We start from the raw sequence: 27,716 nt of genomic DNA on the forward strand, positions 1-27,716 counted from the left end.
AATAAGCATATAATTAGATACTTAACTGGAATCATGTGTCTGTGAAAGAAGCCAGAGAAAAATATACTGAGTTTCTTATTTCAATTAATGTCACCAAGCAGTTAATGAAATCTTAATTTACTGGTGGTAGAACAAAACAGTTACTCAAACATTGGTCTCAACTCTGTTTTTCAAATCACTTTAACATTGTCTGGTTAGAATTGTATGTTATCTTATTGGTAATAGAAAAAAATGTTTTCAGAAGGTTTCAGGGTGATATTTCCTACATACACTGTGGTACCAATGGAGACTTTCTTCAGTAGCAATAAAAAAATGTGTGATGATGTTTTACATTCATGAAATAAGTTGCTTAGAAATTTTCACAATTCATTCATTTGAAAATAGGTAATTCACTTAGTCTAAATTTATAGAGCAAAATAGAAAATGTATTACCTCCATTTTCCTGTGCTGCTGTTCTTTCTGGATAATACTTTGACAAAAACATTCCATCCCTTTTTTTAAGTGGAGAAAAACAATCCCAGTGTACATTTATTTCACATTTTATTACACAATCCCTCAGGTGTACTTCAAGTTAGAATATAAGCCACGTGGTGCTTTGAGGACGTTAAGCCATGGGAGTGTGTCTGACTGGAGGGTAGAGTCCAGCTCCTGGGCACCCCGTCCGTTGAGGAGAGATGAGTCTAATAGCAGATTATGAAGGATGAACAGTGCAGTTCCTCCCACAGAGCCCTGCTCTCCGACTGGTTAACAGGGGCTTCAGCATTCTTTGCCAGAGCTCTCTTCCGTCAGGACCTGTGATCAAATCTAGCTGTCACACTGCGATAAAAAGACACAAGCATTGAGAAGTTGACATTTTGGAAATGTTTTGTAGCCTGTTTTTCCCCAGCATTCTGTATTGCTTTTGTTTTTTTACATTGTTTACAACAGTTGAGTTATCCACACTTCCTTCCTTTTATAATCATATTATAGATGGTTCCAGAAAACATGTATCATTTCACGGGATCTCTACATCCAGATTGGTACTACATTTTACTTTTTCCATATTTTTTGCACCAGCTTTTGAAGGACTTTTTTTTGGCATTATATAGTAACAATAACAACTTAAATAATTTTCTATTGGCATCAAAATCATTATGTGGAGCCTAGTGTGACAGGATATCAAGGAATGAGAATTTCATGTGCACAGTGTCGTTATTCACATGATGGTGTTAGGGAAGAGCCAACATTTTAATTTCTTACGATCTAAGAATTCTAGTTTTCATGTCCATAGTTCGTAGGTCTCCCTAGATACATTGTTTCACCCTTCAGGTCTCTTTTATGCCCTCTGAAACCTTTTATAAGCAGTCACTGGAAGATCTTGCTTTCTCGGTTGAGGATTAATGCTCTGTGGCAGGAAAACATCCAGAGCAGCTGTAATTTTTAACAAATGTTTAAAGAGCCCTGCTCTGAAACATTTATACCCAAATCTCTCATTCTCTGCTTGTCTTCTTTCCCATGACGTTGAATACATTTGAGTGAAGATATGGGCTCAGCAGTTTTTGTGAAATGGCAGTTCACTGTCCTGCAGTGCTAGCTATGTTCATGTGTACATCACCACTCAATCATTGTGACGGTGTTCGTGTGTCTGAGCAGTAACTCAGCTCAGAGGTGATGTGTTAGAAACAAGCACTGGTCTTTGTGTGATACCTTAAGGCATCTTGACATTTTATACCCTTCATTTGTAGCAGAGTAGTGAGCTCATTTGTTCTCTGAGGCTAATTATACCATGCTTACCTGATGTAGCTATACCCATTCCAGATTATTGCCAGTATTGGGAGGGGAAAAAAAAACCTCCAAATGTTTGATCTACTGAGAGAAAGATAGATGGGGTTATGTTTGCATTTGGTTGATTGGTGCTTCATATCACAATATGTAGCATCTTACATCGTTTAAATGAAAGTGGTCCTTCCCAGCATACTCGAGAAACTCATAAGGATCTTTACTTTGATTTTATAGAAAAAAGACACTGAAGTGTCTCTGTTCCCCAAATTGTCATTCAGACTTAGCTCAAATAAAGCATCCCTGTTGACTTTCCAGTGCAGAATTAAGTACTGTTTTGCTTGACCCAGATCAGGAATTGTTTACATAGCTATAACTTTCAGACTCATCTGGTAATTTTCTCATAACAATGACTTAGTACCTAGAATGTCTTGACGTTCTGTTAGGTAGCAGCAAATTATATAGTATTGGAGGGTCATTGTCTTTCAAAATATTGTTTTTCCCAAGTTGATAAGTATGCTCTATTTGTACTGACATTTTAAAGTTTTTTCTTATGTGGTATTAATATAAATATTGTTAACTTTGCAGAATGGTCGATGTAGGGGGCCAAAGGTCAGAGAGACGAAAATGGATACACTGCTTTGAAAATGTCACCTCTATCATGTTTCTAGTAGCGCTTAGCGAGTATGATCAAGTCCTTGTGGAATCAGACAATGAGGTAAGTGCTGTTTGGACAGGAAATGGATTATCACTTTATTGTGTAATAGAAATAAATTAGAAGAGGTAGGGTTTGGGGAATGGGGAAAATTGACATCATTCCATTTTTGACATTTGATTTTAACATTTTGTTCACAAAAAAAAAAATACTCAAGAGTAGTGAGCTTATCTGTCAGATGTATGAGGAGCTCTGTGTGTTCATCTCCAGTCAGATTCTGTTTAGTACAACACCATGCAGAGGTTCTGAAAATGAAAATAACATGGAAATCCCTGGCCTAATCCCGGAATCATTTTCTATCTCGTCTTCTTGCTGCAGGATAGAATTGGGAGTGTTGGAGTGAGTCACCCTGTTTTGCCTTGTTTTCATTTCCTTTAAATCATTGTTTGTGTGATGGGTGGGTCTGAGCAGCACTCAGAACCTCCTCTGGCAGATGCGTATAACCTTGCAGCTGGGCTCTACGTCAGTTCATGATACCGCCTTACTGCTCCGAGGGAGTTCTGTAGGCTGTTGCATATTTATTCTCTCCTAAGCTGGATGCGATTGAAGAAGTATTCTTAATATGCCTGTCTGAAGAACTGATTCAGTATTGTGATCTCTTCCCTGCTTCAGGGAAGCTTAACAGGTGTAAATACAGGTTTAGAGGATGGTAAAGCTGGAGAGTGAGTCAGAGTTGGTGATGGAAGATAATTAAGGGGTGTAGAAGACTGCCTGGAGCTAGAGTGCGGAGTGAGTGAGTGAGTGTGTGTGTATGTGTGTGTGTGTGTGCGCGTGCACACGCACACTTGTATGTGTCTGTCTCAGAATGAAGCTGCCATTGATAATCTTGACATAGAGTGTACAGACTGGTGTACCAGGGAGTACTAAATATCCTTTCAGTAGGGCAGAAAATAAAAGAGAAGAAAGTTAGAAATTCCCAACATCTGATGAAAATAAGAGTTGGCACATTTTAACACTTCATTTTTGAAATGTATAACAATTCCTGGTTTCAAAACCTTTAAGGATAGCAAGAGCAGGTCATGTCTGTAACCCTCGCTACCTGGAAGGCTGGAGAACAGGAGGATGGTAGTTTAAGGCCAGCCTACGCAGAGAAGCCCGTGAGACTCCCATCCCATCAAGGAGGCAGGCTAGACAAGGAGGCAGGGGGCGTGCCTGAAATGATGGGACGCCCCCAAATAGGTGGATTTCCATTCATGTGTGCATACAGGCAGGAAGGAGAACCTATCTAATAAGTGAAGCCGGGGTGCTGGTGCCTCACGCTTCTAATCCTAACTACTCAGGGGGCTGAGATCTGAGAATTGGGGTTCAAAGCCAGCCCGCGCAGAAAAGTCCCCATGAGACTCTTATCTTCAATAAACCACTCCAAAACCCAAAGTGGTGTTGTAGCCCAAAGTAGTAGAATGCTAGCCTTGAACAAAAGAGCTCAGGATAGCATCCAGGCCCTAAGTTCAAGCCCTATAATCAACAACAGTAATAATAAGTGAAGAACAGAGTTGGAGAAGTGGCTCCGTGGTAAGGACCTGCTTAACGAGTGACAGGCCTTGGGTTTAAAACCCACTCCAGCACAGTCACTGATGCCGTCAATCCCAGGTTTGAGGCCAGTACACGTCAAAGGTTAGCAAGACTCCTTTTCAGTAGTTGTGCATGATGCCACATACTGTGGTGACAGCAAGTGAGATGTTACTGTGCAGAATTATACAGTTCCCATGAACTAGTATCTCATACAGAGCTAACAAGGGTTACATTCTCATTCATTTCAGTATCTCATACATAACATTCAGTATTCTCATACATAACAAGGGTTACATTCTCATTCATTTCAGTATCTCATACATAACATTCAGTATTCTCATACATAACAAGGGTTACATTCTCATTCATTTCAGTATCTCATACATAACATTCAGTATTCTCATACATAACAAGGGTTACATTCTCATTCATTTCAGTATCTCCCGGCCTGCCAGTAAATAGAACTGAGACTTATCAGCCACTGCCCCTGTAGATGTAAGGCAGAGTATCTCAAAGCATGTTAAAATACATGATGGTTCTCAAGGCATAAGTTAAGACAATTGCTCTCATAGTAGTCTTACTCTGTATCTGTACCTGTTTGCTTTATAATTCTGTACTTTGAATATATTACATTTAAAAATAAAACCTTTTATAAAATTTCTAAATTCTTTGAGTATTGGATCAAACAAAAAATATTTTGGTGGCTTGTTTATCATGTAAGCATCATTTTGCTTTGAAATAGATGCAAAAGTGGAAGAAAAAAAAGTTAACTTTGAGCTAGGCGCTGGTGCCTCATGCCTGTAATCCTAGCTAAAACAGCCCAGTCAGGAAAGTCCGTGAGACTCATCCCCAATTAACCACCAGAAAACAGGAAGTGGCGCTGTGGCTCAAAGTGGTAGAGCACTAGCCTTGAGCAGAATGCTTAGGGACAGAACCCAGGCCCTGAGTTCAAGCCCCATGATTGAATGCTCTGAAGGACCTTAAAAAGAATGAACATGCTTTTTTGTTTGTTTGTTTGGCATAAGGCATATGAGGAAAACAGATCCTTTGTTATATAGATCATCTCTTCTACACAGAAGACCTATAAGCACATCTAATTGTATATCTTAAGTTTACCTCATAGCTAGAAGAAGGTAAGGAAGTACTTATCAGTACGAATTTTATACAAGATACATGTATTTGACACAATGAAGAAAAACGTGATGATTGAATGGTAATCAGTTTATCACTTTAAAATTCTCAAAAATACAAAAAGAACTAGATTACTGAAACAGCTCATCTGCTAAGGGTAAGATATACATCAAGCTCTTTGTTTATTTACACATCACAGATCATTCTGTTTTTCACCTGACATTGCTATAAGAGTTCATATGTAGAAGTGTGTTTTGTTAACTTAAATACAAGGATATTGCTTTGAATATCAGATGTCATAATTTTCCACAGTTATACAGCATTCGATGGGTAGGTAACTCAGTACATCAGAATATTGCCCACTCCCTGTGATTCTTTTTTTTTTTTTTTTTTGTCGGTCATGGGGCTTGAAGTCTGGGCCTGGGTGCTGTCCCTCAGCTCTTCAGCTCAAGGCGAGCGCTCTACCACTTGAGCTATAGCACCACTTCCGGTTTTCTAGTGGTTTTACTGGAGATAGGAGTCTCACGGTCTTCCCTGCCCGGGCTGGCTTTGAACCGCGATTCTCAGATCTCAGCCTCCTGAGTAGCTAGGATTACAGGCATGAGCCACTGGCACCCAGCTCCCTGTGGTTCTTAAGGTGAAGTGTTAGGCCATAGTCTTAAAATAATAAAGCCACCATTTTTTTTAGGACCTTGAAATAGCATGGAAATTTTGAAAACCTTGCTTATAATTCGTTGAGATAAAAGTCACACCCTCTGTAGTGTTCTTAGCTCTCGAAGCAAGGCTAATGGTAGGTAGTACTGGACGTGGTCTGAATTAATAAGCAAAAGCTACACATCACTCCATCTACCTCAGCCACAGCCAGCACTGTTGGCAGTTAACAGACACTCTCAAAAATATTTGCTGCTGTCGGAATAGAGTTGTTGATTCTTGTTTTACCCAGTTGTGTTAATACTTGAAATGCCACTGCCTCTCCAGTGTCTTAAGTCCATAAGGTAATCTAGAACTATAGAAGTCCGGCCTCCAGAATTTTCTGGTTTGGGTAAGACAACACTGAACTATGTCCTGAAACATTTTGTTCCTGATTTTGAAACCTGATGTTCATAACTTTAATCCAAAGCAGACTTTACTGTGCCTCCCTTAATATATGTGTGTGAGAAAAACCTAGGGATGAATTCTGAGGGCCTTCTCTTCCTGTCTCGGGGGACTGTAGTGAGTACACTGCAGACCACAGCAAAAGCAGCTAAGGAAGTATTTTTTTTATTATTGTTTTTGTTTTTGCTTTTAATGTTTCCCAAACTTTATGTGTCAATCTCCGCAACCACTTTTTGTTTGTCCAGATTCTCAGCCTTCCTATTGTTTGGGGGAACAGAGTTCTTCTTTTGTCTCCAAATAAGGAAATACATTGTCAAATAGTGCACTAGAGAAATCCAGGGTGCAGAGCTGCATTGATTTGTGCATTCCCTTTTTCCTTGCTTTTCCTGTGTTCGCATACCAGCAGAGTCAACAATTCTGCTGAAATCCTTTCTTAGATCCCTTATTTCGAGAACCCTGAAAGCTCAGAGCTCACACTAAGGCATAGTGCATTTCAGCTTATCAGTGTTTCTGCGAACACGGCCTTTTAGTTTTTATTTTTCTGGCTTTCTGTTTCATGAATATTTGAGTACTGATACAAAGGTACTTTCTCAGACATTGCCTCAGATAGTCTTTCAGACCTCACTCTATAGAATCTCAACAATTGAGACCTTTTCCTCTATTTTAAAATGGGAGCTTCTTGCTTATTAATCCTCTTGAAATGGCCATGGTGAATTATGTTAAAGTTTTGGGGTTTTTTGAGTACAACACATCTTTATTAATGTCATCCCTTTTTACTACTCTTTTTTTTTTTTTACTATTTTTTTATTGTGAAAATACTGTACAGAGGGGTTACAATTACATGGGCAAGATAATGAGTACATTTCTTATCAAGCATTGTAGCCTCCTCCTTTGTTTCCCCTTCCCATCCCTTCCCATCCTCCCCCCACCCCTCCCCAAAGTTGTAAAGTTCGTTTTTCGACACAATGACTTGTACATCTCATTGTTGCAATGGGTCCTCCTGTATCCCTGTTTTAACGATTTGTTTTCTCCTTTCCCCTCCACATATACCAACATCATATATAGTGAAAGCAGGGGTTATACCATGGGGGAGGGACATACAAAGCAACAAAGACATAATCTTATAAATATGTTTGAAACAATCGCATGAAAGATCTCTCTTTTTTTTTTTTTTGTCAGTCGTGGGGCTTGAGCTCAAGGCTCATGCTCTACCACTTGAGCCATATAGCGCCACTTCTAGTTTTCTGGTGTTTTTTTTTTGTGTGTGTGATTAAGTGATTTCATAATTTCCCAAATTTCACAGTATTGTGGGATAATGATGCTCATTTAAAGTCACAAACTTATTCTAACTTTCCTGGAGCAAATTGTCTATCATGGTCTATAACACATATACCCCATACATGTGATCAGCAGCATGGGGTTATTTAGTAGTGGTTCGACCAGATGAGTGGAAGTTCTTTGTTTAAGTCCTGTTAGTTCTGTCGTATCACCTAACATTTTGGATTTAACATCCACTTATCAGAGAGACCATGTACCGCTAGTCTCTTTGTTCTTGACTTACCTCGCTCAACATGATTTCTTCTAGCTCCATCTATTGTTAAAGTTTTATGGCAGAATGAGATAGTTCTTACCTAAGCTTTCCTTTGACCAAGATGGATTTCTCAAACAAGGGTTTAATTAACATTAAGCCTTTAAACCTGATTCTTGGAGTTGCTCAATTGATAGAGTAAAAGGAAGAGCAGACATTTTTAATACTTAGCACTTTATATGTCTTCAAAACTTGGTAAAGCCATTACTTAATGACTTGCCTCTGGCCAAGACATCTAACAGCCCTTCCCACATTCCCTGTTGTTCTCAGCCATTGCTTTCGTTTTCCCAAGGAAAATCAAGAGAGCTGTCAGGCAGCCAAGAGAATACAAGAAGGTTGAAAATTCTTCCTTTTCAAGAGGAATTGAAATCTCCCAATCTCCCCCTCCATGTTTAAGCTCCACCTACACTTGCAGACAACAGCAGGCCGGCCGGGGCCCGGTCACTCAGGTGATTCTGAACTCTCTTAAAACAAATAGTCCAAAGTGTGCATTTCCTTTGGATACTTCTCCTATAGTACGTTTTTAAAATGAAGCCATTTTGAAGTTACTTGACTAGCCCCAGAATCTGAACATTTTCTTTAAAAGTGTGAAACATGTACTTTGTTCTGCTCTAAAAACTCTGAGCAAGCTTTTGGGAATTTTCTCCAGATAACATTCAGTTTTAGGAATGACATGACTAAAAGCTGAGGAGAAAAAATTTCCAACTCCAAAGAAAAGATCTGAAGGAAACTTACAAGTATTTAAAAATGTGAACTTAGATTAAGATAGCTGGTCCCTGATCACTAATTGGATTGACTTGAACCCTCTTCTATCAGCTGTTAATCAAATTTTACCTTTGGTCCACTTGGCTCTGATTCATGGCCTGACTAGCAAGGATATTCTTAAAAAGTGCTTCGCTTTTTTACCTAATCTCTTTCCCATTCCCACATCCTTTTTTTCTTTTCCAGCCACATATCCCTTTTCTGTACTCCTCTCACACCTCTTTAATTCCCTGGCTCTCTGATTTCTTTTTTTTTTTTTTTTTCCTTGCTGGTCATGGGGCCTAAACTCTGGGCCTGGGCACTACCCCTCAGCTCTTCAGCTCAAGGCAAGTGCTCTACCACTTCCGGCATTTTCTGCTTATGTGGTATTGAGGAATCGAATCCAGGGCCTCATGCATGCAAGGCAAGCGCTCTACCCCTGAGCCACCTTCCCAGCCCCTCTCTGATTTCTTTACTGTATGTATGTCTCCATCTCTGTTCTCTTGCCTTCCCTCATGCCAAAAGAAAAATTTCTGTTTTGGATGTAACACTGGGCCTTGCACATGCTCGTTAACACCTCCATCCCAGAGGTAGTCCCTCAGTCCTTAGAAGAATGTTTTCTGATCACCATATATGCGTTTGAATGGAAGACCTACATGTAGTGCTTTTAAGAATATTGAACAGTTAAATGTATCTACCTTTTCTCCACTGGTCTCTTTGACCTGCTTAATTGTATGTCGAGACGAAAGTACACCAAAAATGTACAGCAGAGCTGAGGCAGAAGTAACGTCCAGCCCAGGCTACGCAGTGAGCTCCTGTCCCAAACAAATAAACTTTATTTATTACAAAGTACACATTTGTGTCCAGTACTCCTGTCAAAAAGTGGAATTTGGCCCAGATCATAGATGCCTCTTGGCACCCTCCCCTCCATGATGCAATCACATTAATGACTAATCAATCATCATTCTCATCATCTTCTCCTCCTCTTCCCTCCCCTTACTTACTCCCACCTCTCAGTCCATGAGGCATCTTGAGCAGAAGGCCAATGTGAGAAGCAGAGTAGGTTTGAAAAGCAGAATCTGTAGGGACAGAAGAGTCACCCTTTTAAAATACATCAATGGATTTTACTATGTTCATGGGATTGTACTGCCATCCCTACTATTTAATTTTTACATATATACATGTATAATTTGTGTTTTAGAGGTTTACATTCACAGCACAATTGAGGGGACGGTGCAGAGATGGTTCCCACATACATCCTGTCCTATGCAGGAACAAACTCCCTCCCCTCCCCCCTCCCCCCCAACATGGGCATCCTGAATTGGAGGGATGCATTTGATACCAGCAATGAATCCACATAGACATGTCTTTGTCCATATTCATGAAAGACGTTGTTTTCAGATAATAGTTTTAGTAGTAATCAGATGATGCTGGCTTCGTAGAGTGAGTTAGGAAATGTTCTGTCTGCTTCTGTCTTCTTGAAATCATTCTAGAGAAATGATATAATGTCGTTGAGCTTTTTGTAGAATTTACCAGGAAACATATCTGAGCCTGCAGTTTTGTGTTTTGTTTTTGTTTCTGTTTTTTGGTTAGGCTGGTAATTATTGATTCCCCCTCTGCAGTAGACACAGACCTATTCAGATGATTTATTTTGGGAGTTTGGGCAGAATGTCTTTATTATACTCAGATGATTAGATTTGTGGTTGATCATAGTCTATTATCTCTATATTATTGGTGATATCCATGTGATGTTCTCTTTTGCTTTTCTGTTATTAGTTATGTATGTCTTCTTCCCTTTTTCCTTAGTCTTACTCCAGGCTTCTTGGTTTTAAAGGACCAGTTTTTGATATTTTTTTTGCTTACTGTTTCTCTATTGATTCTGTTCTTTTTACCCCTGTTGAACCCAAGTCCCCAAGCATTCTAGCCAAGCCCTCCACCACTGAGCTATATCCCAGTGCTTTTTTCTTCAAATATACTTTTCTTTTTTCTAGTTTTTTTAGACAGAAATAGATTGTTAACTTTCAATCAAGAACTATTTAATGTTAGGAATCTCCCTCTAAGCACTAATGTCATTGCATTTCCAAAATCTTAATCAGTGTTTTCATGTAGTTCCAAGCACTTCTTAATTTCCCATGTGTTCTGTAGAAATGCCTTGGTTAATCTTTTAAGTATCTGGAGATGATCTGACTAATGCAAGTCTACACGCAAATAATACTAAACTTTCATAGCACAAGTATTTTATAATAACAAACATTCTTAATTCTTTTCCTTCATATCCTCTCATTGATTTGACATAATCCTATCATTGATTTCACTTATACCTAGGAATATAGATGTATGTGAGTCTAATATACTTACATATTTATAGAAGCATTAAACATACATAATCAGATATGTAATTGTGGTGATTTTGAACATATAAATAATAATAAGAAGACTACATGTTTTTGTTTTGCCTTTATTCTTGCTTTGTTCCTTTCTTAATGTGGATATAACCTATCATTTTTCTTCTTTCTAAAGATAATCTTCTAGTTTTTCCTGGGGGACTGAGGGTATAGATCAGTGAAAGAGTGCTTGCCTTGCATACGCAAGGCCTCGGGTTCAAGTCCCAGTACAAGGAAAGAAGTTTCGCAGTGCCTCACAGCGCTTCTCTCCAGTTCTGTTGGCTCTTTGGCTCTGCAGTCACAGCCCTCCTGGGGGCAGAGTTGGCTTTATCCTAGTCGCTGTCTCTGAACTTCCTGGATCTGTCTGAAATTCATTTATGGAAAAGTTCTCAGTCGTTGCTGCTTCAAAGATGTCTTCTTTTCTCTTTTCTCCCTGGTGTTCCAAGACACATGTGCTACAGCTTTCATAGTCATCTCACAGTTCTTGACTCTTCTCAACCCCACCCCAGGCCTTTTTTCTCCTCGCTTTTCTGAGAGAAATTTTAGAAGTTTCTATTGATTTTTCCCAAACTCAGCAGTTCTTTCCTCAGTCTTCTTAATTCAGAGCCTACCTTCTGCTATAGTGTATTTTTTACCTCTGTCGTTGACTTCTTATTCTTTTTTACTCATTCTCTACTGTGTCTGGTGTAGCCCTTGGTTGTTGAAAGTTGGGCTCTAATTCCATCATGTGGCATAGCTGAGTCTGCTTCTCATATTTGCTCTGTCTCTTCAAAGTGTTTCTTTGCCTGTTAGGATTTCTTGCCATGTTTTCTTGGTAGTGTTCTTGATGGTGTGTGGGGTGAAAGGAACTTCAGTAAGGCGGTCCAGGCAAGAGAACGGAGGCTTTCTGCAGGCCATGATGTTGCCCCTTAACCGTGTTCTTCCAGACTGAGAGTTTTGTAAAGCCTTCTCCTCCTTCCTCCCCTCTTACGTAGGACAGAATGGCTAGTGTGTCTAAAGTCAGGTACACCTGTGTGCTGCATAGCAGCAGCTTTCAGTCACCATGGAACCGGAGACACAATGGTGCTGAAAACTCTACATCTAGTATTTTTATGGTACTTCTTCTGTGTTTAGATACGTTTAGGTCCTCAAACACTTTGCCAGCATGTTATAATTGCCTACAGTGTGCAGTGTGTGACATGCCATATAGGTTTGTTGCCTAGGAACAGCAGGCTCTTCCACTCAGTTGATGTGAGTATACTCGGTGATCGTCACGTGATGATGAGATGCCTGCTCACACACTTCTCAAACCATATTCCCATGGTTAAGAAGCACATGCCGTTCAAGCCCCACGACCAACCCCCAAAAAAGGTACAGGACTGTTTTCTCTGCACTCATGTGAAAGTCTAGAGTTGGTTGTAGTCAGCCATTCCCCCTGTCCAGATATTTGGGGCTCAGATAAAAGCCCTGCAGTATAAATTCTGGTAAAATAATAATTTCTCTTAAGAACAAATGTTAAAATACATAGAACACTCTGATATGTTGTAGAATAATTTCTCATTAACTCCCAACCCCGAAGAGGTTTTTTGCTGTTGTTTTAAGTCCCTGCTGTTCAGGTATTTACTATCTAGATCATACATAAGTGGCTGAAGATTAAATTAAAATTGTTACCGTGGGGCCAGATTCAGATGGCTCACGCCTATACTCTTAGCTATTCAAGAGGCTGTGACCTTGGAGAATCTCAGATCTATGCCAGCCCAGCCAGAAAACTGCAAGATTCTATCTCCCAAATAACCAGCAAAAGATTGAGCTGGAAGCATGACTCGTGGTAGAATGCTAGCTGAGCAAGAAAGCGTGAGGCCAAGTTCAAACCCACATCCTGCAAGGAAAAAAATTACCAAGGATCATAGGAACACCTAGAGCTGAGGATAATTTGTTTACAAGTTGGATAAAGAAATCTTGAAAAACTTTTATCAGGGGCTGGGAAGGTGGCTCAGTGGTAAAGTGCTTGCCTTGCATGCCAGAGGCCCTGGGTTCGATTCCTCAGCACCACATAAGCAAAAAAAAAAAAAGAGGAAAAAAAAAGAAAAACTTTTATCAGTCAAAGGTTCCGGTTATGTCTTGGTAGGACCCAATACCAGAAGAAAACAGCACTCAGTTTAATCAAATAAAGCCTCTTGAATAAAAGTAAGCTTTTTGTACTACTCTGTGTTTTCTTAATTGGGTTCATAAACATAGATACAGTGAATGAAGAAATACGTACATATGTACTTAGAATTTTTTTTAATCTGCTTTCTCTCAATCTGCTGAAAATGTCTCCAAACTGAGGCACCCTTTAGAAATAATATAAATTATGGAGATAGTGGAATAAGGGAGAGCATTGTATGAGGTCAGGATTTATCTTGTTGTTCATCTTGGAACAAAGGCATCTCTGAAGTAAAGATGGTCTTGTGAACACGCTGTGGCCTGAAGCCAGAGGAATCTGGACACTTTGCCGGCCCAGGTCAGCCAGCTGTGGTCTTCCATCTAATTCTCCTTCCTTATTGTTTCCCCCCTTAAGAGAGTGTCTTTTAGTAGGAAACCTCATTCCATTAAACTTGGAGTCATTGAGCTGTAGTTCAGTTATTCTGTTGGGGTTTTTATTGTTTCGTTCTGTTTTGGCGCCCATACTGGGGCCTGAACTCCAGGCCTGGGCGCTGTTTCTGAGCTTTTATTTATTTTTTTTTTGGTGGGGGGTTCCAGTTTTGGGGCCTGAACTCTGGGCCTGGGTGCTGTCCCTCAGCTCTTCAGCTCAAGGCTAGTGCTCTACCACTTGAGCCACAGCGCCACTTCCAGCTTTTTTTTTTCTGCTCATGTGGTGCTGAGGAATCGAACCCAGGGCCTCATGCATACAAGGCAAGCGCTCTACCACTGAGCCACCTTCCCAGCCCTGTACCTGTCATTTCTAAGCCTGGTCATCTATAGCTAATTTAGTCTTCTTAAGAGAACTCTACAACATTTATTTCTTTCAACCAGTGTAGTAGACTTCATCACTATTGATTAAATAAGATTGAAGTATGGAGCTTGGTCTGTAATCCAGCTGCTCAGGAGATAGAGGCGGAGGGCATTCTAAAAGCAACGTGTTTTTATTACTGTGCTTGTGTCATGATTTTGTGGTTGAAAAATACCAGATTTCTCATAAAGTAACTGAAGCTGTAGCACCTCTCATAAACAGGAAGAATCGGGCTCAGGTACTATTGGCCTACCCTGAACTATGAGTTCGTTTGGGACTCTCTCTTTGCCTCAAACAGTTTTGAATCATTTCTTCTCACCCTAGCAACTCAAGAGGAAAAGGCATCTCTACTTTACTGTAGTTTGGGGATATGGCTTGGGTGTCTCTCCCAAAGGTTTGAGTGTTGGAAGGCTGGCCCCAGTGTGATGATGTTAGCCATGGGACGATGAGGTGGGAGCAATGCTGGTCTCCCGGAGTGAGGTAGCCCTCTGGTTTCCTGTCTTGCCATGTGCTTCCCTTTCTTGGGCTTTGATCTTTATGCGATGGTTTAACTCCGTGAAATGGGCCCTTATTAAAGGCCACACTGGTGGAGCTGCTCCATTTTAGACTTAGAGCCTCCAAAACTAGGCTAAGAAAACTACTTTAAAAAAAAATAGAGCCTCTAGTATTTTGTTCCAGCAATAGAAAACAGACTAGTACATATTCCAGTTCCAAAATGTAAAATGTTATCGATGGGAGCTACAGTACTGAGAGTGTCTCTCTGCAAGTTAATATCAACTGTGGCCAGAGGCAGAATGTACTTGTAGAGGACCAGAGGGCACAGACAAGCACTTGCTTGGAAGAGAGAAATGCTGCCCACAGTTTGCAGCTTGCAGGTTTCTAGGTTGTGAATTTCATAGGGTGGGTCATGAGCAGCATCTTTGAAAAGGAAAATAGAATAGAATTTGCAGAGGATATCACAATCAGAAGAATTATTCTTATGAAACGTTTTCAGTGTAAACACATTGACGAATGAGGCTTGTGTCTTTTCAAGTTTACAAGTCTACACTGGGCAGTGCACCCTCCCTCCTGCCCCCAGAAACTGCTGTCCGAGGGAAGGCAGCCTGCACCGGGTTGTCTGTCGCAGTTTAAATACAAGGAGAGGAAGGTGAGTAGCACATGCAGATAGGTGGCTGCACAGCCCCCTCGCCAACGTGGCTGGGGTTTTGCCTTGGTTTCATGAGGAGAATAGGGAGTACTACCTTCTTTCCTCTACTCTTTGTCACCCTAACGGCTGTGCCTCAACTTACAAGCCAGCCTTTCACAAGGGCCCAGCCCTGCGCCTTGCATGGCCCTCTGCATTTGATTTGATGCTTACCGTGGTCACATTTTTTGCATAAGAGCCTCACATTTTCTCTTTTCCCTGGGGCTGCAGATCTTGTAGCCAGTCCTGACCACAAAACACTAAACAGAGAGGTTCATAGTCACAATCGTTTTTTTTCCACACCCAGATGGCTGTGGCCACCCATAGCTCCTGCCTGTGCTCCCGGGCGACCCAGCCCCTCCATTAGGAGTGGATTTTTCACACTCCATTGAACTTTGTTTCACCTGATGCCTTGTAATTTTCATTCTTTCCTAAAAATGACATTATACATGCTCTTCCTGATTTATTTGCTGTGTGTTTATATATACTGTAATTAGCAACTGATTTCTGCATCACTTATTCGATTGTACTGTGCTGATGTGCCCAATGAGGATGTTCAAAAATGAATTATAAAACATGGGCAATCGCAGCTTACAACTTAATGTAGACGCCATCTCTCCCATCCCTCAGTGCCCCACATACTGAAAATAGCCTGTCCACTTATCAAAGGGAAAGAGAGAGACTGTGTAGAATCTCTAAAAGGGATTGCACTCAGGTTGTGTGTTGATTAATTTCCAGCAGTGTTCATGAAACCAAAGCTTCCTTCACCTCTCCACATAGGCTTGCCCAGTGAACTGGGAACATGGGTAGACCCATCCATCCCTCACCCCAAACCCACAAATTAAAACCTGTGGGTGAACAGAGCTTAAAAAAAGAAGAGACCTAAAAAATAAAAATCTTAAAACTTTTCTTTGTGATTAAATTTCCAAGTTAGCTTGGTAAAAGTCTTTTTGGAACAGACAGAAATGTCTACAATCTTACTCTTTTGTTCTGTTATAATTCAGTATTCATTAAAATGACCAGAGGCCCGTGGTGTGCTGTTCAATTCCTCTCCCACTGAGTAGGAAGGAAGGTCTTGCCTAAAATCTTGCTCTGGGTCTCATCAGACCAAGAGGAAAAGCTCCTAAAATATTGAAGCCATCTGGCTAAGTGATTCATGAGTTGGAAAATCAGAAGCCAGCTCATATAAGAATAGAGCTACTTCCAAAGGGAAAGACAGTAATGAAAAAGCACCACAGTGCGGAGGATCATTTTTGACAAAGGCCTGTTGTTGGCACTCACAGTAAGCTCCCTGTTTTGGTTTTTAGTCTGTCAAGCACTGGTCTCTGGTTTCAGTTGAGATTTTTAGAGGGTCTTGAGAAGAGCTTTACCTATCTTTCCACCAGTCCTCCAGCCAAAGGAATGAACCGCCTAATTATACAAAAATTTTGTTGTTAGCTAATAAGCGAAGATTAGTCATTAGATATTGTCTCTTTACTCACCTACAGAGAGTGCCTCTTAGAAAAGCTAAGGATAAATTCTAAACCTAATCTGTGTGTGTGTGTGTGTGTGTGTGTGTGTGTGTGTGTGTGAAAACCCTGAAGTTAATTTTGTATTGACAATATGTGTCATTGCAAGGATAAGCGATTGTTATTCTACTACCCAAATACATAATCTCAATCTACATTGAGAGTCTGTCTCTTTATCTTTTATTATAAGGAAAAGAATAATTCCTGTGGGAGTTAATTACAGTCGATCTATATTATGTTTGCTCAGCCTTGGATAGAGTTGTAGGGATGTTGGGTAGAATTTACTTTCTCCAGAAGCTTGCCCCTTCCCACGTTTCTCTCATGTTTGACAGGTTGGCCCTCCTAACAGCTGCTGAGCTGTTGAACAGAGTGCGCCAGTGGAGTTAAGGGAGCAGTGCCTCTGCTGTTTTCCTGGTGTTTATCAGGGGCTGAGCACAGCTGGTCAAGATAAAGGATTCTCTGGACTAGAATTCTACCTAATGAGCGTTAAAGGAAGTTTATCCAATCAGAAAGCTCCCCTCAGAGGATTTATAATACCATAAGTAACGTTACAAGAGAAGTAGTCTTTCATGATGGCAAGCCTAAGAGTCTTGGGCGTGGACCAGTCCAAGACTGCTCGCTGAAGCCCTCCTGGCCCCAAGACTCACTGTGTTGCCTTAGGACTTCTTGGAGTACCACTCATAGAAAACCTGTTTCTTTCCTCAAAGTCTAGTGACAGTGTTTCTTCACAAAACACTTCTTAAAAGAATGCCTTAATGAAAAATATATACTGCAGTCTTACTTGTCATTAAACTTATTTACCAGGTGCTTCGTCATCTTCAGTGAAGTGGTAGATGAGAAGAATCCCTTGACAGGGAGGGGGAACAGCTGTGGACCCCAAACTTGGTGCCTGCTCCATGACATCTCCCCCCTGGATACAGAGCTTAGGCAAGAGTCTCTGAGTGAACTATCACACGACAGGAGACTCCAGGACTAAATGTCTGTTAAGCATCTTTCATCAGCCAGGCACGAGAAGTATCTTTCCAGATCACCTGGTTTAGCCAGCAGTCATAACCGAGGGATTGAGACCTAGAGAGATTAGGAAGAGCCAGGATTATTCCATTAACTTCCCACTAACAACGTCAGAAAAAGCGTCTACCATTCCAAAGTGACGGGGTTTTTTGTGTGTGGTAGTTTAAAAGTTCAGTCTCCATGGCCAGACAGTGTGGGTTCATACCCCAGATCGCCTACTGTCTGGCCATTTGGCCCTGGAACCCTCAGAGCATCTGCTTACTCCACTAGATCCATCCAACAGCTTGCTAGGCTGTTCTTCTGAAGCCTAGAAGATAAGAACCACAGCCTCAAAACTGAAAACTCCATAAATCCCTGTATTCAGAGGGTTTTTAGGGATACCTACATAGGCCCAGATTGGCCTAGAAGCATAATCCTCCTGATTTCAGCCTCCTGAGATGACAGGAGTCACTGGCTACTGTCCCCAGCTAACTGGTTGACATGAATATTTTGCTCTCACTGACATCTTGATCTGTGCCTGCTGAGATGCTGGGATTACAGGTAGAAGCCCACCAGAGCACCTAATACTCTATAGATTGTCAGGTTGAGCTGTGTATAAGGGTCTTATATTCAAAATTCTATTTAAGAAAAAACAAAACAAAAACCAATTTGAGACAAATTGTGCTTTCTCCTTTTGGCAGCTTTGTCGTCTTAACCTTTTCTTAAAATTAAATGGCTACCCTTTTTTGTGATTATTAATAAGAAGACTTACTTTGTTTGTGTCTGGCAGTAATGAGGTTACTTTACTCTTGGCACTTGCTAGGCAGACGCTCTAACCACTGGGAAGCACCCCCCCCAGCTCTCCCCCACCTCACCCCATTCCCCCCCCCCCCCCCGCTGGAAAGGACTTAGTAAAATGTAAAATTAGCTTCATTAGGCTCTTTCCTCACTTTGTAGCTCCAGCTCCACATAGCCACCATGCTGGAAATGAGCAGAGGTGGTTCTTTACAGAGTGCCTACCCCAGTATGTGCGGCTGGTGCAGCCCCACGTTGGGTGCCTGCCAGGCCAGGCCGGAGCAGATGTTTTCATAATAAATAAGCATGTTTCTCAGAGGCCTAGAGTCTCATCAAATGTGCATTATTTACCAATCAAAAGTCACAGGGGGTGAAGAAGGTATTTGTTGTTTTTTTCCTAGATTTGTGTGTGTGTAGGCACGTACATATGTGTGTGCATACATGCATGTGTTCGTGCATGCATAGTGGGGCTTGAGCTCCAAGCTAGTGTTCTGCCACTTGAGCCACAGCTCCACTTCTAGCTTTTTGCTAGGGATACGAGTTTCATGAACTTTCATGCACCTGCTGGCTGTGAACCATGATCTTAGCCTCTTGAGGAGCTAGGATTACAGGTGTGAACCAGCTCTTTCCTAGATTCTTAAAGGTACACATTCTTTTTGAGGATGTGTGAGCACTTAACAACAGTAGTTCACTCTCCTCAGTGTGTAATCCATAAGCTTATGATGTACTATACTTGAATTGTAAAAAAGAACAAAGAAACAATCTTTTTTTTTTTCTTTAAAACAGCTTCATTTTGTACTTCACACTGGTTTTTGCTTCTTTTTTTTTTTCTGGTACTGGTGTTTCAAATCAGGGTCCAGGGTCTGCTGATTGCTTGGCTCGTGTTCTACCAACATCAGTGAAACTGGCTTTTCTCGGTACTTCTTATCAGTGGAGTCATGGAGCATTTGTCCTTTTGATTTTGAAGATTGAATAGTATTCTGTTGTATGTATATGCAGTATTATACTTACCCCTTCACCTGTCACTGGGCCTTCAAGAGGCTTCTAACTTTTGGCAGCTGGTATGAGCATAGATATACAAATACCCATTTCAGTTAGGTAGAATTGCTGGATCACTTGGCAATTGTATTAGCCATTTTTCAAGGTGACTACATCATCTTGTAACACCAACAATGTACAAGGGTCCTAATTTCTCTGTATCCTTGTCAATAGTATTTTCTCTGTTGCTTTTTTTTTTTTTTAAATAACAGCCATCCTTAATGAGTGTGAAGTGGTATCACACATTATGGTTTGGATTTTCTTTCCCTAATGATTGTTATTTGGGGACTCTTCTCCTGTGTTTACTGATCATTTGTATAACTTGAAGAAATGTCTATTCAAAAGCCTTTTGCCATTTCTATTAGTTTTTTGTTGCTGTATGAGTTCTTCATAAATTTCAGATATTAAATCTTCCCTTGTGCTAGTATTTTTCCCTCTTAGAGACCACTTTTAAGCCATTATTTTTGTAGTATACCAAATAATAGCGCTCATTCACTTAGAGTTAAAATTGATTCTCGTGTGAAGTCAGGAGGCATGAGCAGTATGTCCTTTGGATGTCCTTGTAACCTTTATTTTTGTTTTTCTAATAAATGATTCTTTGTGTTATTTTGGTAACTGGGGATTTTTCGTTTTACTAGGCTGTTTTTCAAGCCCTCCAGATGTCCACTAGGTGGTACTCTAACTACAGCATGAAATAATTTGCATAAAGCTGTAGGTAAATTTCCAAGTTGTCCCAACAGTTTTTGCCTCACAAAGATGACATTTTTGTTAATTTAGACGAATGAATCCCATTTACTGAGTGTTAGCACTGAAGTTAGAATGTGCTTTATAAAACAAATCTGATGAGTTTAAATGACTTGTCCAAGGTCATACCCCCATTCACTGAAAGCCAGGTTGTGTGCAGGCCCAGTACTTAATCTAACTCCTCAAAGCACTTCTTACTGTTAGCAAGTCTTCCAAGAGAAGGCTAATAAAGCCCAGGTTAATACAAGTTTGATCGTGATAAAAGAAAAGACGGCTGTTGAAATTTTGAAAGATCCTTGGATTACAAATTAAGAAATCAAAATTCCACTAATTTTCTAGTTAAGCTTAGAAAATCATCTTTAAATTGAAGAATTGCAGGAATCACAAATGAAAGAACCTCACATTTTATTGTGTTGTGTAAAACATTAGCTCATCACCTCTTTAGTCTGAAAGCCTGAAAATTCCCTCGCTCATCCTTACTTTCTTGTTTCAGGACATAGCTTTTTTTCTTCTTTTATCATACACTGGGTGGAAATCCCCATTACTTTCATTTTTCCGTACTGGAGGTTGGACTCAGGGTTCCACACTTGCTAACCAGGTGCTCTGCCGCTTGAGCAATGACCCCAGTTCGTTTTGCTCTGGTTATTTTTCACATGGGGCCTCACACTTTAGTCTGAGTCAGCCTCAAACCATGAATCCTCCCAATCTCCACCTTCTGGTTAGCTGGTATCACAGAGGTGTGAGCCACCTCACTCAGCCCCCTGCTCCCTGCCGTCACAGCCTGAGATAAAATCTATGCACCAGCTCACCACTCTTTCAAAACTGTTGGCAACTTTCACTAGTGTGACATTAAACATTTCAATAAAAACAATGAATGAAATACAACTATTTTAGAGTAATGAATTCCAGAAAGTACAAACATAGCACTGGTGGAGTGTTTGTAGCATCTTGCCTGGCTAGTCACTGAAGGCTCTCAGTTCCTCACCTGCCCCCCTAAGCAAACGGACTCTGCATTACCAGTGGCTGTGCTTCTCACTCTGTTTGTTGGAGAACTCTCCACCTTGTGTTGGTAGTAGTGCTCAGTAGCAGTTTTCACTTACTTTGGTAATGAATGTAAATGATACCGCTTCACCTCTTAATCTGTCACAATACAGCCATCCTGCACCAAAGTTCCCTTCTTGAAAAGTATAATAGCCAAAGCACAAGTGGCATTATCTCATAAAATAGGTAGGAGGATGGGTTTCCAGAGCCGTTTGGATGGTTTTACTCATAGAATACTATCATCACCGTCGAGTAGTTTCAGAAGACAAAACGATGCTGTCGCCCTGCTCCTGCCCACTTCATCAGGACACACGTGCAGTCTCAGGTCCGCTTCAGAGATGTCTGTCATCTTTTACAAGCTTTTCAACCAGCACCAGTGCCTCAGGGACTAACCTTCCCTTCCTTGTACTCTTCTGGTTCTTGGTAAAAAGGCCTGGTCTTTTTGTGTGGCCTTGGCACAAGTTATCTTAGGGCTGACAGTGTGGGGCATGCGTTGAAGAGTGAGAGGTGTCAGTCAGTCCCGTCTACCGTTCCAGAAGCCTGCACTAGGCTTCAGCAGGTGGTTTAAGAAGTTCATGGCAGCCATGTGGTACAGTTCGTAACAAGCAAACCGAACTGCACATGAGTTTTTCTATGTTTTGTATGAGTGGCAAACCATGAGCAGATGCTTGTTTTCAGAAAAAGTGAAATATCACAAAAAGATTTTGGACTCATTCATTAACAACGAAAACTGAATGAAAATGAGTAGTTTCTAATGTTTAACTGAAGGGCAAAAAAATAGTTTACTATAGTGCTGAAGAATATTAGACAACTATAAATTTTGGTTATTAGGTTATATTAGGGAATCTGGTAAAGAGCAATACTGATAATAAAAATGTCTGATACTGTTTGAGATGTAGTGTTTGCATTGCTAGTGCTGGTCTGTAAAATCTAGAATAACTTTACACACAACTCCTCTGAAGTCTTCAGGCAAGTATATCTGTACAGAGACTACCTCATCCCCAGTTGCTTCATATGCTAAGGACACTGTTGAGTCTACGTATTTATTTTTGTCTCAGTGTTTATTTTAATAGACTGCTCTTAAGCTTAACAAATAGGTTGATTTGTCGATTAAATTAAGCAAACAACAGTCTCTTGAGAACAATTTTGGATAATCTCACAAAAATTCATGTATACATGTCATTTGTGGTAGTAGTTGTACTTGTTTGTGCATATTTGTACAAAAACTTGTGTGAGAAATGGAAAAATCTGGAAGAAACAATCAACAAGATGCTTGATTCAGAAAGTTATTCAAGTTCTTTAAGAAAATGCATTAGCCAGGTTTACAGTTTGATGTAGAGCAGTCACAAGAATACCACCTGTGAGAAAAACAAAAGTGCGGGAATGCATGCAGTGTGCTTCCATTTATCTAAGACCACTTGTGCATCAATACATACTATATTTACTGAAATTTTCTGAAATGATACAGAATCAGAAGGATAAAACGAAACTAAGGTAGAAATAATTTCTTATATTGAGATTTTCTGTGGTGTACATTTTGATTTGTAAAGCTAAGCAATGTAGTTTAGAATGCAGTAGCCACTAAAACACACTGCATTTGTGTCACCCAATGAGCAAATGGGTTTTTTCCTGATTAATATTGTTGCAGCGTTGGTTTTATTTATTATTTGGGATAGGGTCTCATCTGCAGCCCAGTCCTCCTGACTTGGCCTCCACTTGGCTTGCACCAGCACTACACAATGTATTCTTAAACACTGTATTTTAGAACATTTGGGAGGGTGGCCTGGGCTTGAAATCTAGTCATTTTTAAAAATCCATGTATTGATGCCCATATTGAGTAACTTTAAGAATATTATGTTTAAAAAAGTATGCCGCTTGTATAAAAGGAAAAGCTAATTTGAAAGTGGGGGGGGGAAGCAAATGTAAAGCAAATGGCCTTTCGTAGCAAAGCGCACACACAAACACCCACATGCATGTGCGCACGCATGCACACACACACACACACACACACACACACACACACAGAGCATTAAAGATGGCCCCACTGATGGGGAGCTCATCCTTTGTAGTTGGAGCTTGAACTGAAGTTTTCACCTTGGTCCGGCTTGCTTGCTTGACTGCTGCTCCGCCCCTTGAGCTACACCTCCAGCCTGGCTTTTTTTTTTTTTTTTTAATTAATGGTATTTATTTTTTATGTGGTTCCTAGGAGTCAGACCCAGGGTCAAGTATGCTGGGCAAGTACTCTAGCTCTCCAGCCCTAGCCTAGCTTTTTACTTGTTATTTTGAGGATAGAATCTCTGGACTTTCCTACCCCAGCTGGCTTCAAACCAAGATCTTCTAAACATCAGCCCCGGGAATAGTTGGGATCATAGGCACTGACTGGCTTACGTTTATACAGGATCTTAGAGTAAGTATGTAATCAGAAAATAGTATAGTGTATATGACTAACGTTTGTACCTGCTAAGATGTTGTTGTACAGGGAGAAGAACTACTTGTACTTGGGTTTAACAGACTGAGAAGATATTGAAGCAGTTAAAAGATAGAAGGACAATCTTTTGTTGATGGGCGCACCCAGCTGGTGGAAGCCATGCTGTTACCGGAGCCCATGTGCTTTTACAAAACCGATACCCACGATATAGTGGGCGTGCTGTGGTGACAGCTGGTGGCTGGAAATGGTGACAGGAAGTTCTATGGTGAGCGTTTCCTGTGCTGGTGGGGATTGGAGACTTGAGCCAGTTAAGTATAGAAATTGGGTTCTAGACGAGTGGGTGTGAAAAATCTCTTCCTTTTCTAAAAGTATTTATGGCCTGGGGTTAGGAGGAAGCATGAGAGGAAATGCAAATGAGTTATTGGGTGTGAAGGGTAATAGTGGAAATATAGGAGGAGATTCTTACCTGCGAAGAAAATTGGTGTGTGTATGCAAAATGGTTGAAGGCAGGTACCAGGTTAGTTAAAGGTGAGTGTGATAATTATTGTCATCATAGGACCTTGAGGATGATTCCTTTATTATTTTTTTTAATTTTAGTTGTTGTTTGTAGTGCTCATGTCTTCATCTGTTAGAAGACAGTTATACCAACTTTCAGCTTGATTATGTTTTAATATGGGAAAGTCTTAACTCGAAGGTTCCATTTTACTGGAACAATTTCATGATAAGTCTTTGTTATCAATTCAACTTGCCACCTAAACTTGCAGATGTGAGCTCAGTCCTTTCATTGCAGGCTTTGATCCTGGGGAAATGGCAGGAGCTTGGAGTAGAGATAACAAGCCACACCAGGGTAAACCAAAGCTCTGAGCAGGCTTGGGAAGCACACACCTTGGGAGCAGAGTGCTCAGGGCAGGGTTGCAAAGGGTTCCTGGGAGGAGAATAACAATGAATCAGAGACTTGTAGAGCCAGGAAGGATTTCAGTTACCTTTCTCTTTCACAGATAAGGGAAGTTGAAGCTCACAGCAGTGAAGGGGAAACAAGGCCACCAGCCACCCACTCTTCCTAAGTAAATTAACTCTTGGCAAATGTATTACTTAGGGGAAAGCTCAGCTGCTACAATAAACAATCCTGAAAGCATCCTGGCTCAAAGAGCACCCACCACAGTGCAGCACAGCCGCTCTGGTCCTTGGGGCCAGTCAGGAACCCAGGCCCCCACCCAGGCCCTTGATCAGCCCAGTACCTGTCTCCACTGATTCTCACGAATTCTCATTGCACAGACATTTCCCTGGCTGCAAGCCTATTACAGTGGTCCCTGCTTTGTTCAGTTTCCTTCCTTGAGTTTCAGTGACTTGTATAGTCTTAGAAAATTAAATGGAAAATTCCAGAAATAAGCAGCTTATCAATTTTTTATCTTTAGTATGTACTAGTTGAGTAATTATCTGAAAATACTTGAGAGACCAGAAGTGATAGATTTCAGGGATAGGGTGTGTGTGTGTGTGGTAAGGACTTTGGAATATTTGCTTGTGTACAATAAGATATTCTGAGGATGAAATCCAAGTCTAAATGTGAAGTTCATTTATTGCATACATATCTCATACACACAGCCTGAAGGGAATTTTGTGCGTTATTTTCAGTGTATATGTATTTAGATTGCAATGTGTCATGTGAGGTCAGGTGTAAAATTTTCCAAACACAGTATTATGTTAGTCCTCAAAAATGGTCTTGATTTTGGAGCATTAGAGAGTTCAAATTTTCAACTTAGGAATCCCAGCCTGCATACCACCTGAGGTTTCAGGTACACCAAGAACGTGTTGGAGTGTAACACATATGCGCATGTGCGTGCAAGTGCACACACCCACACCCTTACACCGAGTAAACAAGGCAAGGAGAGGAACACATTGGACAGATAGTGATCGTTTCTGCCCCAGAGGTTGCAAACTTGTCTTTCCTGTTAAAGACTTCTGTTGACACCCAAATCCTGAGCAGATCGTGTGGAGGAAGAAGCATCATTTAGCTCATAACCCACTGCTCAGAGCATAGTATCTGCCATTGAGTTCCTGTTAATACATCTCGGGTGGGACTGCAGTTAGACAGGGACAGTGCCTTCTACTGGAATCAAGAAAGAGTAGCGTCTACTCATCCTTTGACTTACATAACTATAACCCCTCTGTACATCGCCTGGACAAATGAAATCTTGAAAAGAAAATAGCTATTGTGATTTAGAGACTCACGGGAGCGTCAGATGCCCCCATGAAGAAGATATTGTACACATGAGACACTGGAGCAAGGGGCAGTTGCACCAATGGGTAGGGTTTTGAAGCCAGGCATCAGTGGCTCATGCCTATAATCCTAGCTACTTGAGAAGCTAAGATTGGGAGGATTGCAATTCAAAGCCAACCTGGACACCCGTGCAACACTCCAGCTTATACCTGGGTATGGTCTTAAAAAAATTAAATTGAAATATTAGTGACTCGTTTCTATCATGCTAGTAGCTACATTGGAGGTTGAGGTCCGGAGGATGGTGGTTTCAGGACAGCCTTCGCAGAAAGTTCAGACTTCATCCTAGCTTTCTCAACGGAAGAAACTGGGTCATGTGGACCTCTATGGGAAGTGTAAATGGCAGATTTTACACTTGCCCTTGAATAGGCAAAATATGAGATCCTGTCTCAAAAACAACCAGTGCAACAGAAAGAGCTGGAGTTGTGGTTTAGCTATAGAAGGCCTACCTAGTAAGTCTGTTCTGTCAACAAATACTACACTATCCATCTGGAGGCCGCATTGCAAGTCCTTCGAATGCCCTATTTTAATGTGAGCCTTATTTCTTAATGTTCCACTCATCAGGTATCATGAGGAGTGGAGATGTTTTGCCTTCAAGAGAAAATTTTCCCTTGACTTAATCTTACAGAGTTAATCCCAACTCAAAAGACCAAAAGGTGATTCTTAAAATCAAGACAAGTGAATGCTGAGGGAGTTTGCCTTTACTGTTTCAAAGTGGGATAGGTTGCTACATGTAGTAGGTACCCAGAGTAACTTGCTGTTATTAAATATGCCACTGCTTCATCAGTCCATTACACTGGTTGGTCAAGGAAGAGTATTCATTGCCTCTTCGGTTGTTACAATTGTTCAGTGATGATTTCAGGAAGAAGACTGAAGAATAACAATCACTATCATAAGCCAGGCGCTGGTGGCTCACGCCTGTAATCCTAGCTGCTCAGGAGGCTGAGATCTGAGGATCGCAGTTCAAAGCCAGCTCGGGCAGGAGAGACTGTGAGACTCCTATCTCCAATAAACCACCAGAAAACCGGAAGTGGCGTTGTAGCTCAAGTGGTAGAGCGCTCTCCTTGAGCTGAAGAGCTGAGGGACAGCACCCAGGCCCAGAGTTCAAGCCCCACGACCGACAAAAAAAAACCACAAAAAACAATCACTATCATAGAGCAGAGGCTTAGTGATACTCTTAGACTTCCCTGGAGGGAGGGGGGATGCATTTTACCTGTATCTGTGAGTGTCACTTAGATGATCAGAAAACACTCCTCCTAATCGTGTCAGCAGTTTCCTGAGAGTTCTCAGAACTCTGTTTAATTTAGGTCCATCTGATTTCAGACTGTTTTTTTTAACTGCATGAAAGCTTATTTGCTTTCGAGTTAAAAAGAAACTGTTAGTCCTAGCTGTCCGTGACGGTGTGGCCGTGGCTGTCTTTCACTATGGCACTGTTTTATCTCAACCCTGAGAGGACTTGTTAGACTGGTAGAAACAAAAGCTGCTTTGCCTGTGCAATCATTTTGTATCAAGGGAACTTTTTACGCTCTGAATGTGCATGAATGAGTGTGTGTGTGTGTGTGTGTGTGTGTGTGTGTGTGTGTGTGTACTTGCATGTATGCATGTGGGTATGCTGCGGTTTGATCAAAATGAAGGAGAAACGTGTGCCTAGAGTATGTGCCTCAGCAAAGGAACCAAAAGTGAGCATAGGTTCCCAGCTGTTCATTTTTGTTAAATTTTTTTTTGGGGGGTCCAGTCGTGGGGCCTGAACTCTGGGCCTGGGCGCTGTCCCTCAGCTCTTCAACTCAAGGCTAGCACTCTACCACTTGAGCCACAGCAC

The 27,716-nt window shown here is 41.0% G+C and overlaps 1 protein-coding gene across 1 annotated transcript in view; it reads left to right on the forward strand.

Moving 5' to 3' along the window:
• The window catches only part of Gnaq (guanine nucleotide binding protein (G protein), q polypeptide), a 152,055-nt gene that overhangs the window by 103,726 nt on the left and 20,613 nt on the right, over positions 1–27,716 (forward strand). The window contains exon 4 of the mRNA XM_013018459.1: positions 2,347–2,476. Coding sequence (XP_012873913.1) covers positions 2,347–2,476 — 130 coding nt within the window. The remainder of the gene's footprint in view (positions 1–2,346; positions 2,477–27,716) is intronic.

The sequence above is a fragment of the Dipodomys ordii genome, unplaced genomic scaffold (genome assembly GCF_000151885.1).
Source record: "Dipodomys ordii isolate 6190 unplaced genomic scaffold, Dord_2.0 Scaffold40, whole genome shotgun sequence".
Lineage (NCBI taxonomy): Eukaryota > Metazoa > Chordata > Mammalia > Rodentia > Heteromyidae > Dipodomys > Dipodomys ordii.